The sequence below is a fragment of the Medicago truncatula genome, chromosome 7 (genome assembly GCF_003473485.1).
Source record: "Medicago truncatula cultivar Jemalong A17 chromosome 7, MtrunA17r5.0-ANR, whole genome shotgun sequence".
NCBI classification, from domain to species: domain Eukaryota; kingdom Viridiplantae; phylum Streptophyta; class Magnoliopsida; order Fabales; family Fabaceae; genus Medicago; species Medicago truncatula.
Window position 1 is genome coordinate 48,419,073 of NC_053048.1, and position 15,946 is coordinate 48,435,018.

General features: G+C 34.1%; 1 protein-coding gene across 3 annotated transcripts in view; it reads left to right on the plus strand.

Annotated features, from left to right (window-relative positions):
- LOC11435263 (protein SHOOT GRAVITROPISM 6) overlaps positions 1-15,946 on the plus strand; it is a 35,308-nt gene that overhangs the window by 3,086 nt on the left and 16,276 nt on the right. For 2 of the 3 annotated variants that reach the window (XM_003625664.4, XM_039827744.1), the window contains exons 5-26: positions 202-273; positions 856-946; positions 1,086-1,181; positions 2,321-2,399; positions 2,499-2,562; positions 3,363-3,466; positions 3,651-3,756; positions 4,204-4,293; positions 5,224-5,301; positions 5,729-5,796; positions 5,883-5,982; positions 6,116-6,253; positions 7,800-7,889; positions 8,023-8,088; positions 8,246-8,341; positions 9,320-9,394; positions 9,934-9,993; positions 10,898-10,987; positions 11,363-11,484; positions 12,934-13,063; positions 13,180-13,259; positions 15,042-15,177. In XM_003625664.4, coding sequence (XP_003625712.2) covers positions 202-273; positions 856-946; positions 1,086-1,181; positions 2,321-2,399; positions 2,499-2,562; positions 3,363-3,466; positions 3,651-3,756; positions 4,204-4,293; positions 5,224-5,301; positions 5,729-5,796; positions 5,883-5,982; positions 6,116-6,253; positions 7,800-7,889; positions 8,023-8,088; positions 8,246-8,341; positions 9,320-9,394; positions 9,934-9,993; positions 10,898-10,987; positions 11,363-11,484; positions 12,934-13,063; positions 13,180-13,259; positions 15,042-15,177 — 2,031 coding nt within the window. Of the gene's footprint in view, positions 1-201; positions 274-855; positions 947-1,085; positions 1,182-2,320; positions 2,400-2,493; positions 2,563-3,362; positions 3,467-3,650; positions 3,757-4,203; positions 4,294-5,223; positions 5,302-5,728; positions 5,797-5,882; positions 5,983-6,115; positions 6,254-7,799; positions 7,890-8,022; positions 8,089-8,245; positions 8,342-9,319; positions 9,395-9,933; positions 9,994-10,897; positions 10,988-11,362; positions 11,485-12,933; positions 13,064-13,179; positions 13,260-15,041; positions 15,178-15,946 lie in introns of those variants that run through there. The other variant, XM_039827743.1, reaches the window with a different exon arrangement.

A 15,946-nucleotide genomic window follows, 5' to 3' on the forward strand; every position in this document is an offset into this window, starting at 1 on the left:
CTATTCACTGGTTTCTTTCTGGTATGGGAACAGTATCATTGCACTATTCACTGGTTTCTTTCTGTCCACGTAACCATTATTCTCATTGCACTATTCCAACTTAAGTCCTAGTTATCGTAGTATATTCCAGTTATAGGGTTAAACAGATTTTGTATGTTATTGTTCATGGTCTACGGGATTCACATCGACTGTCTTCTGCAGGAACTCAATTCTGATTGGCAACGAGCAGCAACAAGCCTACTTGTTGCGATAGGGTCACATTTACCTGACCTTGTAAGTTATTCTTTTTCGTTGAACTATTAAGGATTATTTAGTATTAATAGGCATTTTTAGTATCATGTTTTTTTAGTTCAATAAGAAAGGAAAAATAAGGTTATAGGTCTAGAGGCAGACAAGACAAAGGGATCAAAAGAATGAAGCCCTACATTCTCTTTGATTTCCAGTTAAATAAATCTAATTAGAATATCATTTACAAGCTCCATAATTCATTTTATCTCTTGATACATGTAATGCTCTCTGTTGGGAATTAATCCTGAACTATCACATCATCGCCTGGTTAAAAGAATTGCAATAAAAAAAATCTATTCTGTTTTTGTATCCTTTTTCATATCTGTCTTTCTTATGTGTTGAAATAATTTCTTCATACTCTTCCCTTTGTTTCAAAATTTGTAACTATTTGTAAACACTCTGGTATCCCCTTCATTTTAATTTCACCAGGTGTACAACTTGCTTAATTTCACCGTAGTATATTTTGTATATACTTATTTTGTCTGTGCTTATCCTAGTTTTCCTTGAATTTTGAGTTTGTTCTCAGTTTTGTCCTTAATCTTCCTTACCCTTGAATTGGTGCTGCAGGTGATGGAAGAAATTTTTCTTCATTTAACTGGGACAAGTTCAGCATTACAGGCTATGGTTCAAATCCTTGCAGAATTTGCTTCTAGTAGTCGTCAGTGATTAAATTTTACAGTTTTAAAGATATCACTTTTTTTTTTTTTTATCTGTGTGGGTGGGGAGAAAAGTGGTTTCAAATTCTGTGGTAAACACTGACGCATTTTTTTTTCTTCTAATTTCTGAATCTAATACAGCCTTGCTGTTCATTCCACGCTGGAAAGGTGTACTTTCACGAATTTTGCCAATTCTCGGAAATGTGCGAGACATGCACCGGCCAACTTTTGCAAACGGTGTGGTGATTTCTCTGTCACTTTCTAGATGGATGTGTAATATGCGATATTATCTTTGATTGTGTGCTGATTTGTCAAGAACTGGCTGAATTTTCCAAGTTAACTTGCTTGCTGGAGAAATAACTTTTTTGTTGTAAAAAATTTCAGACAATATAGGGTAGACACATTCTAATACAGATAAAGAAAATGCTGAGTAGTATTGAAAAGACTCTTTGCACGAAAAGGTGTAATTGCAAATGAATGAGTTTGCTTTCCTGTCTACTACAGTTTTTCTCTACCCATTATTTCTATTTAGTCTCTTCACTGACCTCTCATACATTCATACCATTTGCATAATACTAAATAATAGCAAAGCTGCACTGGTAAAGTGTGAAATGAACCGATCACAATCAGTTAAATACAGTCATGCACAAGGAACAAGTTAAAAATCTTAACAAATTTTTCAAATGACAGTGCACTTTGTAGTTTCTGAAATTTTAAAATGAACTTGATCAAGAAGAATGGTAACATCTTGTGATGTAATTGACCATTAGTAGAGTAACATCTTGATTGAATGGTAAAGTTTGGTAGGTGGTTTCTTATTTATCCTTGATATGAACAATTTTGTCTCCATGGTTTTGGAGCAAGTATACTTGAAATCAAGAACTTGCCAGAAAGTGACAGAAACAACGAGAAAATGTGTGTATGATTGAGAAAAACTTACGTTTCAGTAAACTATTAAATGATAGAAACTAACTAAAGTGTAGATTCAGTCATATTCGAGAGAATCAAACTCAGGTTCCTAACTTACAGCCAGGTCATTTAGACTGACAGCTGAGGATAACTGAATTAGTATTTCTTGAACAATATCAGTTTGGAAAATCTTGTTTTCATTGTACTCGATTTAAAATGCATTATAGGTTTAGTTTATAATGGTGGATACTGTGATATATCTTTACTGATGAATCATTGAAATAGTTTTTAGCTGTTTGCAAATGTACATTTTGTAGATTTATGATCCTTTTGCTTCATACCTTCAATTATGTCCGCATTATTTGGTGGTGTGGGGATGGGGAGAAAGCTTTGGCTAACCTTTCTCAATGGTGTAATTTCCATCAACAGTCCAATGTATTTAACTCACCTTTTGTTATTGTTTTCAGCATTCAAGTGTTGGTGTCAAGCTGCTTGGCAATATAGTACAGATTTTCCTTCAAATTTACCTCAAGATGGTGATGTCATGTGAGATCAGAATCAGTCTTCTAGTTTATTTTCTGATTCATGGTATTACATTTCCTATTTTTCATGTCTGAGGGTGAGAGATATATCTTTGTAGTGCAGGTCATTTCTAAATTCTGCTTTTGAGCTTTTGTTAAGAGTTTGGGCAGCTTCACGGGACCTAAAGGTTTGCCACCATATCACATTTTGGTTCTGTGTTTGTGCTTATACAGTCCTCTATTATTTTTTTGTATCTTCTTTTTCTGCTGATTTTTTTGCTTTCTTTCATTGATACCCTACTGCGAAATCTAACTCCTTGTCCATATTTGATCCAAAGTGATTTTTCAATAAAAATATATTCTATATCAGAATGATATTTTCTTTGCACCGAGTTAAGAAATTTGTCAAGATATTAGATTTAGTTGGGTATTAGTGTAATTTTATACTAGTTGTTCTTGTATTTGATCTAATTATCAGCACCAATATCAATATTAGTTAGGTTAGAATATTGTGACAAGTTACATCTATCAATCATATTTTTAATTTAGTACTATTCACTTTGCCTCATTCACTAACCCTAATTATTACTATGAATATCAATATCAGTTTTGGACTTCATAACACATTCAATCTATGAAATATATATTTTTAATTTATTGCCATTTACTTTTCTCTCTCTCTCTCTCTCTCTCTCTTCCTTTTTGCACTTATAAGCCTATAATTCTCACAAAAGTAATGTTCTCCTTTTTTTTATTTTCTCAGTCACATACATGGTGTGTTAAATGCATTTTACCAAAGTTTTTGGTTCAACAGTTGATACGAAGCACAACTTCAAATAAAACTACTCAATATAAATTGAGTTTCTAAACTCACTGTTTTTATAGTTGAATGATTGAAGATAAGTAATTTAACATATTATTTAGAAGATCTATTTACCTATTTTAGTGCTCTCATGTATTTTGGTTATTTCAATTTATTTGGATATAGGTTCGTGTAGCATCCGTTGAAGCACTTGGACAGATGGTTGGTCTCATAACACGAACACAATTAAAGGCAGCCTTACCAAGGCTTGTTCCTACGATATTGGAATTGTAAGATTGATCTGCATATTGCTTTAGACAACAAACTTAGTTTCTTGCATGCTTTGTGGTGGGAAAGCATTTTGCTTTGTAGTTTTTTAATGAGTGCATTATAATGAGACTAAAATATAGACGATACTTATGAAAATAAACATGTATTGCAGTATAAATCCTTATTGTTCTATTCTGTTGTCAGGTATAAAAAGGATCTCGACGTTGCTTTTCTAGCAACATGCAGTCTCCATAATCTGTTGAATGCCTCTCTACTGTCCGAAAGTGGTCCTCCTATGCTTGATTTTGAGGTAATGTATGGTGTAAAGTTATTTTTAAAGGTTATTGGTATGTTGAATTTCTTTATCCTACAACTAGGCGCTCTCGTCGAACAACTGAAGTTTTTGGGATACTTGGTTCATGATATTTCATTAAAGGGACATTGAGTGGATTTGTATTTTGCTCATGGTTCATGTGCAAGGGCACTTGCATGAATCGGCGTGTTAAACATAAAATTGTTCTTACACCTTCATCCAGAAGCTTAACATTTTGGAGCCTGTCTCCCGAGAGGTCACTTGGTTGCAGACTTGTTCTTGCGCCTCGAGGTCTCGGTTTGAGACTTGGCACTGAGAGAAGCTTAACATTTTGGGACTGTTGGTTTATGAAATTAAGTAGTTGCTTTATAAGTAGTTTCTTTATCTATGGCTTGCTGGAACTAATCCATTGAATATTAAAATAAAATTGTCGGTGCTGTGCAGGATTTGACTCTTACTTTAGGGACACTTTTACCCGTGATATCTATGAATAGTGAAAGCAAAGATCAAACAGATTTCTCTGTGGGATTGAAGGTATTAGTATCAGTTTCAATTGTTGGAATTGTTTTGGATTTTTGTATAGTAACTTCTGTAGCACTTTTTATTACAAAGTGACAGTTTCACTACTACGTTTCAGTCCTCACTTTTTAATCCCTTGAATTTGATGGTGCATGTCTTTGTAGTGTCTATATGTTATCTTTCATTTTTGTGTATTCTTTCTGAGATTTAGCCATTATTATTAGTTATTACAATTGTTTCCTAGAGTTCAATTCCAATAGGAGGCATATTGATTAGACTTTTTTTTGGGTGCTTTTTTGCAACGAAAATGAAAGGTGATTGTGGTTGATAGGTCAGTTCACTTGGTCATTATCATTTTCTGGAGATTGTCGTTGTCTGCAGTTTTGGTGTATTTGGCTAGTTTGATGTTATAATCTTTAGGCAGAATTTCTTGTTCTGATTTTGGAACAGAGATGTCTTCTTGAATTTGTTATTATGGATTAGAAGGAATAAGCTCATCTAAAACAAGTTTGCTCTAAAGTGAGCAAGTGTTCATTCGCCCTTAAATTTTACTGTGTTGAGATCCGAATGCATTTTAGAATCAAAGGTGCGCATTGGATCCGTTCTTGCTCACTTTAGAGCAGCCTTATCTCAGTTAGATGACATGATTTCCTCAGGGTTTGGCTATTTGACATCCGCAGAAGGTAGGGAGACCATTTTGAGCTGATAATTCTTTCCTTCGTTCTTTATGTTTTTGTGGTGGGTGTCTTTGAATCTGTACTAGTAGTCTCTCTTTCAATTGACCAAATAAGATGTATCTTCATTTAATTTAAAGTGCATCATAATAGTGCAAACCCACATAAATTCAAGGGTGGATGCGACTTTACTTTGTTCACGTTGGAGGAGCTTTTTCCTTTTATCCAGAAACGAAGTCAAATGTTTATTTGATATAATCATGTATGGCAGATGTATAATGAGGTTCAGCATTGCTTTCTGACAGTAGGCTTGGTGTATCCAGATGATTTGTTTCTGTTCCTTGTAAATGTAAGTATTTGCAAATTTTAAGTGTATTTGTATAAATGACAAATTCAAGGACTATTTTGTCTGATGCTGTTAGATTCCCGGTTTAGGCCTGAGACTAATAAATGTTCCGAATATGGGAGTTTGTTACGTTTGCTGATGTGGCCAGTTTGTTAGAAGGGAACAACAGTTATATGAAGCAGAGCAATAGCAAGAGCGAATGTTATTCCTTATCGTCTCTAGTTTATATCTTCTGCCAATTCCTCTACACCATAAGATTGTGATGAGAATATGACCCCATTTGTAGCCTCCAAAATCTTCAATTTTGAGAAGGGCGTTTCGTTTTTTACCTTTCTTAAGACTCTTCTTTGTCCTAGGAGAAAATGGTTGATTCTTATTCTGTTTCCTTTAATGTGATGTGACATTTTGTTTCTTTTGTCTTTGTTTCCAGAAATGTAGGCTGAAGGAAGAAGCATCGACTTTTGGTGCACTTTGTGTTTTGAAACATCTTTTACCAAGGTTTAGTTTTTGTTTCTAGGTCGTGCTGATAATTATTGGTAAATATCTAGTATCAGCAGCTGACTTGCAATTTTTGTTTTCCGTAGGCTATCTGAAGCTTGGCATGGTAAAATACCTCTACTGGTTGAAGCTGTAAAGTCTTTGTTAGAAGAGCATAATTTAGGTGTTCGAAAGGCACTTTCTGAGGCAAGTTATTGACCATTTACCTTTGTTGTTCCTTTTTTATTTTTTATTTTTATATTTTTAATTTTTAAAAAATAATAATAGCAAATTGTTACTCAAGTAAATTTTTTTGTCTTCTGTCTTCCTCATTTGGCAGTTAATCGTGGTTATGGCTTCACACTGTTACTTGGTTGGTTCATCTGGAGAGTTGTTTATTGAATATCTCATACGTCATTGTGCTTTAACAGATAAAAATCAGAGTGATCTTGATAGCATACCAAATAAGAGAATAGAGGTACACTTCCCCCTTGTTTCCGTCCTTAATTGTTAGTGAGGTAAATTTCTTTGAATTTCCGGGAGTTGTTTTTATTCAGTACTATACAATATTGTTCATTTTTACTTTGGAATAAGGTTGTCAAACAAAGGCAACTCCTAGAGTTGTACTGGTTTATGATTCGGGTATGAGAATTGTGTTAACTTGATTAAAAAATTGTTTGTGAAAGCTGTGGTAGACTTGCATAGGTTCGTATAAACTCACATTGATTCACAATTTTGAGGATGGTTGAATGAGTCACAACATAATGATTTCTCCCTAGATACGTCTGAAATGACACTGGCTCAGTGTTCTTTAATAAATAAAATTGCTACAGTTCAATGACAAGTCTCTTTAGTGTAGAAAACATTAACCTCACAGTTGTAGAGCTTTGGCATATGCATCTAATATCCCAATATGAACCCGTACACCGAGGAGGCGGTGATACTGTATTGAGCCTCAACTCCATAGCTCCTAGACGAAACGAAGTCATAGAAGAAATTATGAACAATCCTGCTGTTTCTAGTTTGTAATGAACCCGGCAGGTCAACAAGATGAATGACTCCAACTCTAAGAGCTAAAACCCAATCTACCAAGCTAAATCCATCACCAACGACGGAAACCTAGTGCTATCATCCTGCACTCTCGAATTTTGAACCTAGTGATACATTAATTTGGAGCTTGTTATGCCCTTTTCTTAATGCTGTGTTGTGAACGTATCTTATGATTTATGAATTGGACTATCAATTTTGAATGCTATGCTTGTTATTCTGGTCAGGTCTAGTCCTATGAAAATATTTTGCTTTATTATATTGTGTGTTGAATATTTATTTGAAACACCCCCTCTGTTTCTTTTTAGTTGTCTTTTTAAGACTTTTTACACATAACAAGACAACCAATAAATTGTTACTCTTGATAGAACTGTTTATCCTTTCCCTGTAATACCCTTGATAATTTATCATGTCATTTCATCTATTTCTCATTCTAATAATAAATAACTAAGGGTATTATTGACAAAACAATAGTTAATATTGCATTGAACTTTCAAAATGACAACTTAATAGGAACAAAATTTTGTCTGCAAATGAGACAATTAAAAAGGAATGAAGGGAGTATACTTTACGGAGATTCCACAAGTTTATGAAGACTCTCGAGTTTGGTAACCTTGAGTTGGAGCTCGATCCAAAAATTGTTTTAAGAACATTGACATATTTGGTTATTTTCTTGGATATAGTAATCCTCTTTGCTTAATTGTTTTATGCATTTATGGGCGTTTTCTGTTCGATGTCATTCGAAGGCTCCTTGTTTTGAACCTCTTTCAATTTCTAGTATCTTTTACTCTTTTTATTTTAATGGTTACACTAATCTAGTTTTTTTTGGTAACCTCCGGTTTATTTGTTTTTCCTTCAAAATGAAATTTATTCTTTAACCAAAAACAAATATTATAAAATAAGATCTGTATAGTTCTTCCAAGCTTTTATCTATCGCAGGCCCCTAACTCTTTGTTGTTCATGTTTTTACTTTTCAGATGAAAATTGGAGCAGTTACTCCTGGCGAGTTACGAACAGTTTGTGAAAAAGGTCTCCTGTTGGTCACTATTACGATTCCTGAAATGGAGGTTAGTTTTATTTTCTTTACCGATCAATTTTGTGGTCATGATTTCACAAGTTTACTGGGTCCTATTATTTCTTTTAGTATCCTATTTGCTATTTTGCCAAGGAAAATGTCTTATATTGCTATTGGATTTTCAGCATATCCTTTGGCCTTTTCTGTTGAAGATGATTATACCACAGACATACACTGGTGCTGTTGCCATGGTAAAAGTGCTATATCTTGTATTTTTATTATGCAGAAAGTTGAACTGAATACTTTGTTGATTGATGTATTTTATCTTTTCACGTTGTACACACTGATGTTTTGATATCGCAGAGGTTTGACCTGGCAAATTTGAAGACATCATTTTTACCTTTACAGGTTTGCAGGTGCATCTCAGAACTGTGGCGGCATAGATCTTATGGTAGTGATATGTTAAGCGAGTGTAAAACCCGTCCTGATATTCCAACTGCTGAAGTAGGTTCTCTGCCTACAGTCTTTTTCTGTTTGAATTTTCTTAGGGCTCATTTGGTGAACAGGATATGATAGAGACAGGATATGATTAGAAAATGTATAAAGATAGGATAGGTAGTGACATGATAGACACTTATCCTGTCATGCGTTTGGTACACATGATAAAAAAGATGATAACATTTATTTTATCATATCATGTGTTGGTGCACATCTTGTCCTGACATGATGAAAAATTAACAACTCTACATCATATTCATATCCGTTGTCTATTTCCTTCGTAGTTCCATACGAGATTCGTTGTCTTTGAGCACCGTCGTCGAGCCTCCATCTCTGGCCGACAAACATAAATGGAATTTGAATATTGATTGGAATATAGCCAACTCACCAAGAACACATCCCATGCCTCGTATTGATTGGAATTGCTATCGATTCAAGAAACAAGAAGCTGAATATAATTGATTTCCGTTAATGATAATTGATTTGATTGGGAAGAAAACATTGAATTGGGAAAATAATTGATAGAAAAAATCGGAAAAAAAAATCAGGTTGAAAACTAGAATTAGGTTGGAAAGTGCTATCGATTGAAATTGGAATAGGAGTATAATTTATATCAATTGGGAAATTAATCGGAAAAAAAAATTTGAAAAAATAATGAAAATCAGAAGCAATGGGAGTCGAAGGAGGTTGTGGAGAAACAGAGGTACACCCGTTTGCTATCAGGTTGCTAACCCACCAAAAACTAAGGATAAAAATAACAAAGGGTGAGTAGGATATGATTAAAAATAGGTTTAAGTTATCCTTTCCTGTTGGTGCACCAAACAGCGCATTAAATCAGGAGATGATAGTTTTATCCTATCATGTCTTCCTATCATGTGCACCAAACGGGCTCTTCCTTGTACACTCAAATCTCAACGGTACAAGGAAAGCCATTATTCGTTGTATTCAGCACATATATGATTAAATAATTTATGTTTGATATAGGAACTTCTTGCCCGTTTTGTGGTGCTTTTACACGATCCTCTAGCAAGGGAGCAATTGGCTACCCAGATTTTGACAGTGAGCTCATGTTATCCTTAAATACTGCACATTTTTTTTTGAATTATTATTTATTTATTCTCACATAGTTAAGTCCTTCAGCATGTTTTAAAAATCAATACTTGTTGGACTGGACCGTATAATTTTATCAGTGTTTTAATGATATACTAGCATTTGTTAATCTATTATTAGCTTTAGTACATGTCTATTGCATAGTTTCCTTTGTGTTACTTGGAAATGCATTTTTTTCTCTCACCTTTTACTATCAATGAGTAAAACTAGATGAAGTAGCTTTAGTTTGCATACGAAATCTGCTTTTCAAAGCTTACTTAATACGACTAGGCTCTCTAATTCCTAGAGGTAGGTTACTTTTCTGCAGTTACTTTCCTGTATGAATAATAATACATCACGTGCATTCCCTTATTATTATGCAATAATCTCCCAAATACCATAGAATTATCATTGGTATTTATACATATCTGAACCAGTATATAACACAATCACAGTTTATTTTGAAGAATGCATTTCCTTAGATGACAAATATATACATGTTTTTGTAGGTTCTATGTCTTCTGGCACCTCTATTTCCGAAAAATATAAATTTGTTTTGGCAAGATGAGGTAACAGTTGTGCTAAAAGTTTATGTGTTAACAGATTGATACAATCTTTGTTGAATGTTGAGCATCTGTCAAGTTTCTAGTTATAATTTTTTTTTCAAGTATATTGTGCTTCTGCAAATGAATGTCCAGAGTTTTCACATTCTGTAGAAAAAATGATGGAAACTCGGCTTAAGTGGTTTGGGCATGTAGAGAAATGACCTTTAGATCCGTACTAAAGAGAGTAGATCATATTGAGGGTAGCCAAATCACCAGGGGCAGGGGAAGACCTAGAAAAGGAAGAGAAACTATTAAGAAAGATCTAGAAATTAACGAGTTGGATATAGATATGATATATGGTAGAACTTTATGGTGTCATATGATCCATGTAGCCGACCCCACTTAGTGGGATAAGATTTGGTTGTTGTTGTTGAAGTTTTCATCTTCTCAGCTGTTAGCTGTGCATCTTTTAACATAAACTGAAATCATGAAATTCATTTTATTGCTGGGCTTTCTGAACCCGAGAAAATAACTCAAGGTTATGAGGAGTATTGTGGCCATGGTCTTGGATCTTCAACTGATATTCTATAAACTTTTTGGTCATTAAAGTTGGGTCTAACTGATCACAAGAAACTAACTCAAGGTTATGAGGTGTATTATGGCCATGGTGTTGGATCTTAATCTGATCTTTTATAAAACAATTAGATGAGGTGAACATTTTAGGGGCACTAGGACTACTGCATAGTTTTGTTTCATGTTTCTGCATCATTCTGTAATTGTCACGACTCACGAGTCAGCAAAAAATTACATACTTTCATTTGATAATACAGTTTGTCATAAGCTGCTATTTTTTATTAGTTCCTACTTACAATTTTGGGATGGTTATTATTTATCAAAATGTAATTAATGTGTTTTTGGTAAGTTCTAGATTCCAAAGATGAAAGCATATGTTAGCGATACGGATGACTTGAAACAAGATCCATCATATCAGGATACTTGGGATGACATGATAATCAATGTAAGTTTCATTGACTTGTAAAAATACTGTCTTCCGCATTTTGAAGTGTTATCATTTTAAAGAAGGGCAGTTCATGAAGTCAAATTTTCTCGTCTATGTGTGAGCTGGTCTTATCATGCAGTAGCGGGGTCCATTAATTTATTTGCATTTGAAATATCTCTTCAATTAAATTGGGTGGACAACAAAATAACGATTTTTCTGAAGTGGTGAAACACTTCATTGCATATGTGTATTGAAAAATGATAGATAATCTGATCTGGGTATCCAAAAGTAATTCAACTCAGTTTGTTGTCCTAGACATTATAACATTTGTGAAATTCAAACCTTTTCTGCCAGCAAGATATTTTATTGCATCTCTTTATTTTTGGGTTGCAGTTTCTTGCAGAATCTTTAGATGTGATTCAAGATGCAGATTGGATTATGTCTCTTGGAAATGTATTTGCCAAACATTATGAACTTTATACATCTGATGATGAACATGCTGCACTTCTTCACCGGTATCAATTCTCCAACCTCAAGCATGTTTTGGTAGATGCAAAATGTGATATGTTAAATATTTCTTTTTGATGCATGAGAAGCTGATTGCTTCACAGTTCTTAGAATTTGGGTTAAATCTAACTCAACCACACAAAACTGACTTGTAAGGTGAGGGACATCGATCTCTTAATTTCTTCTCTCTCCATATCACTATTTCATGTGGGGGCTCTCGTCAACGATTTCTTCTATCAATACAAAACGAGGTAGAAAAAAATTGCCAGTGCAGTTTATGGTGTGACTAACTAGACTGGTTTGGGGTGACCGGTATTTTGTCAGTTTGTATGTCTTTTGTAACCAGTTTCCAAAATAGTGGTTAGAAGTGGTTGCTTAGGATTTTTTTTCCACCTTTGACAATGAATCTAGATATTAAAAATAATAGATAAAGAAATAGTATAATTTCAAAGACACGAGAATAGAAGCCATTTTTGCTACGGGTCTAATGGAGTAGGTTTTAGCCGCGAACTCTCGGTGAAACTATCCGGTGGTGGCAAAAAACGACATTGACCACATTAGGATCACAGAAACTGCATCAGAGTTGATGTCAGTAGCAGCAACAGTTGCTGGAAAAAGAGTTTGGGGGTGGTTGGAAAGAAGATAACGGCCACAAAAAGAATGCTTGAAGCCGGAAAACAGATGAAGCACGGTTCTAGCAATTTTTTTTTTCAATGAACAGTGGCGCTGGGTGTACTGGGTTTCATGGATTACGATTGTCTGTTGTTAGGATTTAGATACCATGTTGAAAGATAACAGAAACAAAAAGAATGTGATTAAATTCCTCCATGTTGCGCAGTAGAGCTGTATTATCACACACACACTCACACACACACGCACACACTAAATTACAATAAATACAACGATTAACTTATCCTATTTACTATATTTATATGATACTGTATAACCACAACTGCCCTAATTTCATTATTTCTAACATTTTCATAAATAAAAATTTCGTTACATCTTTTTTGGGTATCTGGATCTAGATACCATGTTGAAAGATAACAGATGTGAAAAACAGCTTTGATAGAGAGACTATAAATTCAACTATTAACTTACCTCATTTACTTTATTTACATTATACCGTATAATCCAAAACAACTGCCCTATTTGCATTATATCTAAGACTGTCATGTCTTCTTTGTGACTCTGCTAAAATATGTGATTTGTAGTACTGAAACACAACTGAGCATATAGTTTATATCAGCTTTCCTGTAGTTTTTTTTTTTTTTTAAATAAATAAATTAAAACTTGTACTTTAGGACTTATCTACCACATTTCTTGTTTTTCAAATTCCAACTTCATTAGAATAACCTTGGATTTTCAAATTTGGTTTGATGCCGGCTGTCTGAATCTAAAAGCCTAGTAATTAAGATTGGAAAGAGTGTGAAAAATGATACTGAATTTTGACACAGATGCTTGGGGATTCTGCTTCAAAAGGTTAATGACAGAGCGTATGTCCATGATAAAATGAATTGGATGTATAAGCATTCCAACATTGCAATCCCAATAAATAGGCTTGGTTTGGCAAAAGCAATGGGATTGGTAATTCAGTTTCTTTTTCTTTTTAACCTTTTTAGATATATTTTCCCTTTTCCATTGCTTCTTTTTCTTTTTTTTGATAAGCCCATTGCTTCTTAAATTACTATTTTTGTGTGAAGGTTGCTGCATCTCACTTGGACACAGTGTTGGAGAAGCTGAAGGATATTATAGACAATGTTGGACAAACCATAATTCAGAGGTTTATGCCAGACTTAGGATTGAGTGTATACACTTCTCTTTCCGAATTGGTTTATCAGCTCTAATTCTTAACCCAAGCTTATGCATGTAAAGTTATAAGGGTCTGTTTGGTTTCTCATTCCATTTTCTGTTTTCTTTTCTAGTTTTCACTTTTCACTAATTACAAAATGTCGCACTGTTTTTGCATTATTTCATGTTTTAAAAAATTTGTACGGAAAACAACTTTTTATGGTAAAGCGGAATTTTTGTAATTAAAAAGTGAAAATGACATATGAAAACAAATTATGGAAACAGAAACCTAAACAGCCCTAACTTATGGACAACTGTTTATTTTTTTAAAATCTTCTTCATTGTGTACTTCATTCTGGTTTGAATGTTTCTGAACCTTTACTTGCTATGGTATAATGCTCGTGTTTGAAGAAATTATTAGGATCTCACTATCTTAGTTTTACAGTCATAAGATCTACTTGCACCCCTCTATCTCCTTTTTTTGTGTCTTATTTTTACCGTTGGATGTTCACAGTTTAACATATCTCATTTCATAGGACAGAACATCAAGTGTGTCTGTGTTAAACTGTGTAAGATCAAGATGCCCCACCTTTTGGAATATGTCAAGAAAATAGTAACTTGATAGGAATTGGTATCTTGTTAGACAAAAATAGTTATAATTTATAAACCCCCAGTTATACAGATCTGAATTTGTTACAAAGAATAAAACAAATATCAAACTTGAAAACCCACTTGGGTTGGCCTGGTGGTATTGGCTTGGGACTTGGGAGTGTTCTCCTCAAGGTCTCAGGTTCGATTCTTCCCGGTGCCAATTTAGGTGGGCTAATTTAGCTTCTTCAAAAAAAAATATCAAACTTGAAAAATTCTAGATTCTACAATGCCGACTGACGTGACAGGATGCTTTTTACCCTACCCTACCCTGCCTTTACTCACTCCTTCCCTTGTAGGAAAGTTTGTTACAACCCAAATCTTTATTCTGCCTTGTCTCTTATATCCCAAATGTGGTCTACCACAGGAGTGTAACTAAAGTTTGTATATCACTGTAGTATTAGTGGAGTATTCTATCTGTCATTAATTTAACAGATATTGGAAAGAGAGAATGGATATGCATAAATCTTCCTAACGAGAAAAGGAAAATAAAGAATAAGAATAATACTCCCTCCGGTCCTTATTATAAGAAAAAGTTGACTTTTTAGGTTCATAGAATAATTAATGTATCTTATTGTAAATATAGACTAGATACATCACTTACACAATGAACCAAAAAAATCAATTGTTTCTTATAATAAGGACCGGAGGGAGTATGATTTTAGACTCTTCAATGTGTTTTCTCTCCCTTCATGCAGTGCTCCTAACCATTATTCCCTTGCTTTCCGTTCCCCTTTTCATTTAGGTAACAAGGTTATAACCTAAATCCACATTATGTCCATTACTCATATTGTACTTAATGTCTTAAGTTTCTATTCCCCGCCCTTCCTTCAAAACTTCTAAGAACGGATCTCTTTCCTTTTCCTTTTATAAGATTCAATTATATTCAGAATTTATCTGACCTATTTGTAGATCAATATATGCTTTGGTTGAACAATCACTTAATTTGCATCAGAACTTGACAATAGCGTAGACAAAAAGGAAAAAGTTCCTTTGGTTGAACAGTCATTTAGTTTGTATTCAAACATGACAAAAGTGCATCCACAATGAATAGTCATTACTTTTTTCCAACATTGAATTTGATTCAGAACATGTCTGACCTCTTTGTAACTTGTATCATTTGCAGGATACTTTCATTGTTCTCTGATAGTTACAGAACAGTAGAGTCTGATGACATACATGCTGCCTTGGCTTTAATGTATGGTTATGCTGCAAAGTATGCCCCATCATCAGTTATTGAAGCTAGAATAAATGCCCTTGTTGTAGGTTATCTTTTCTCTATGCTATTGATTTAGTATTTGCATGAATGTCTATCTATTGCGCCTTGCTTTATTCGTGATTGGAACGTTCACAGTTTTATTTTTAAATACAGTTTTGATTTATGATGTACTTATAGAGTTTTTAAGACCAATACAAGAAAATAAGCAATGGATTTTGAGGAAAAAGGCAACTAACTTTATATATTATTACTGTTTTCCCGATAATGAAAACAGTTTCATGAGTTGTTACCTTATTCTTTAATGAAGTTTGGAGATGCCATTCTTTGAGGGGGAAGGTGTGTATGGGATTGCATAGTTGAGCGAGGAAGTAGGAAATTAGTTAATCAAATATACGGCATGAAGAATCCATAGTGACCGGTGCTTTTGTTTTGAAGATGATGACAATCATTGGTTATAGGTTTTATTTGTTGCTTCCACGTAAAGAAGTTGCTGTTGTCTAATTCTTTTTAAATAGAATGCAAAAATGGGATAGATGCTTGTTCTTCCATTGTGGAGGATGTATTCATCGGCAGTGGGGGAATGACTTGAGAAGTGTATGATTCACCTAAAAGCTTGCTAATGATGGAGGAGGCAGTGGCCATGAGTAGAGTGGTAAAGGACTCACTAGAAGGCTCAATGATGGTGGTGGAGCAGGTGGTGCAAAATATTCAGAATCTATGGAAATGGTTCAGAACTAGTCTTTGATATCATTTTGTAAAAAAGTATATATAGAATCTGACTGAGGAGAAACTCAGAGTATTAAGGATTTTAG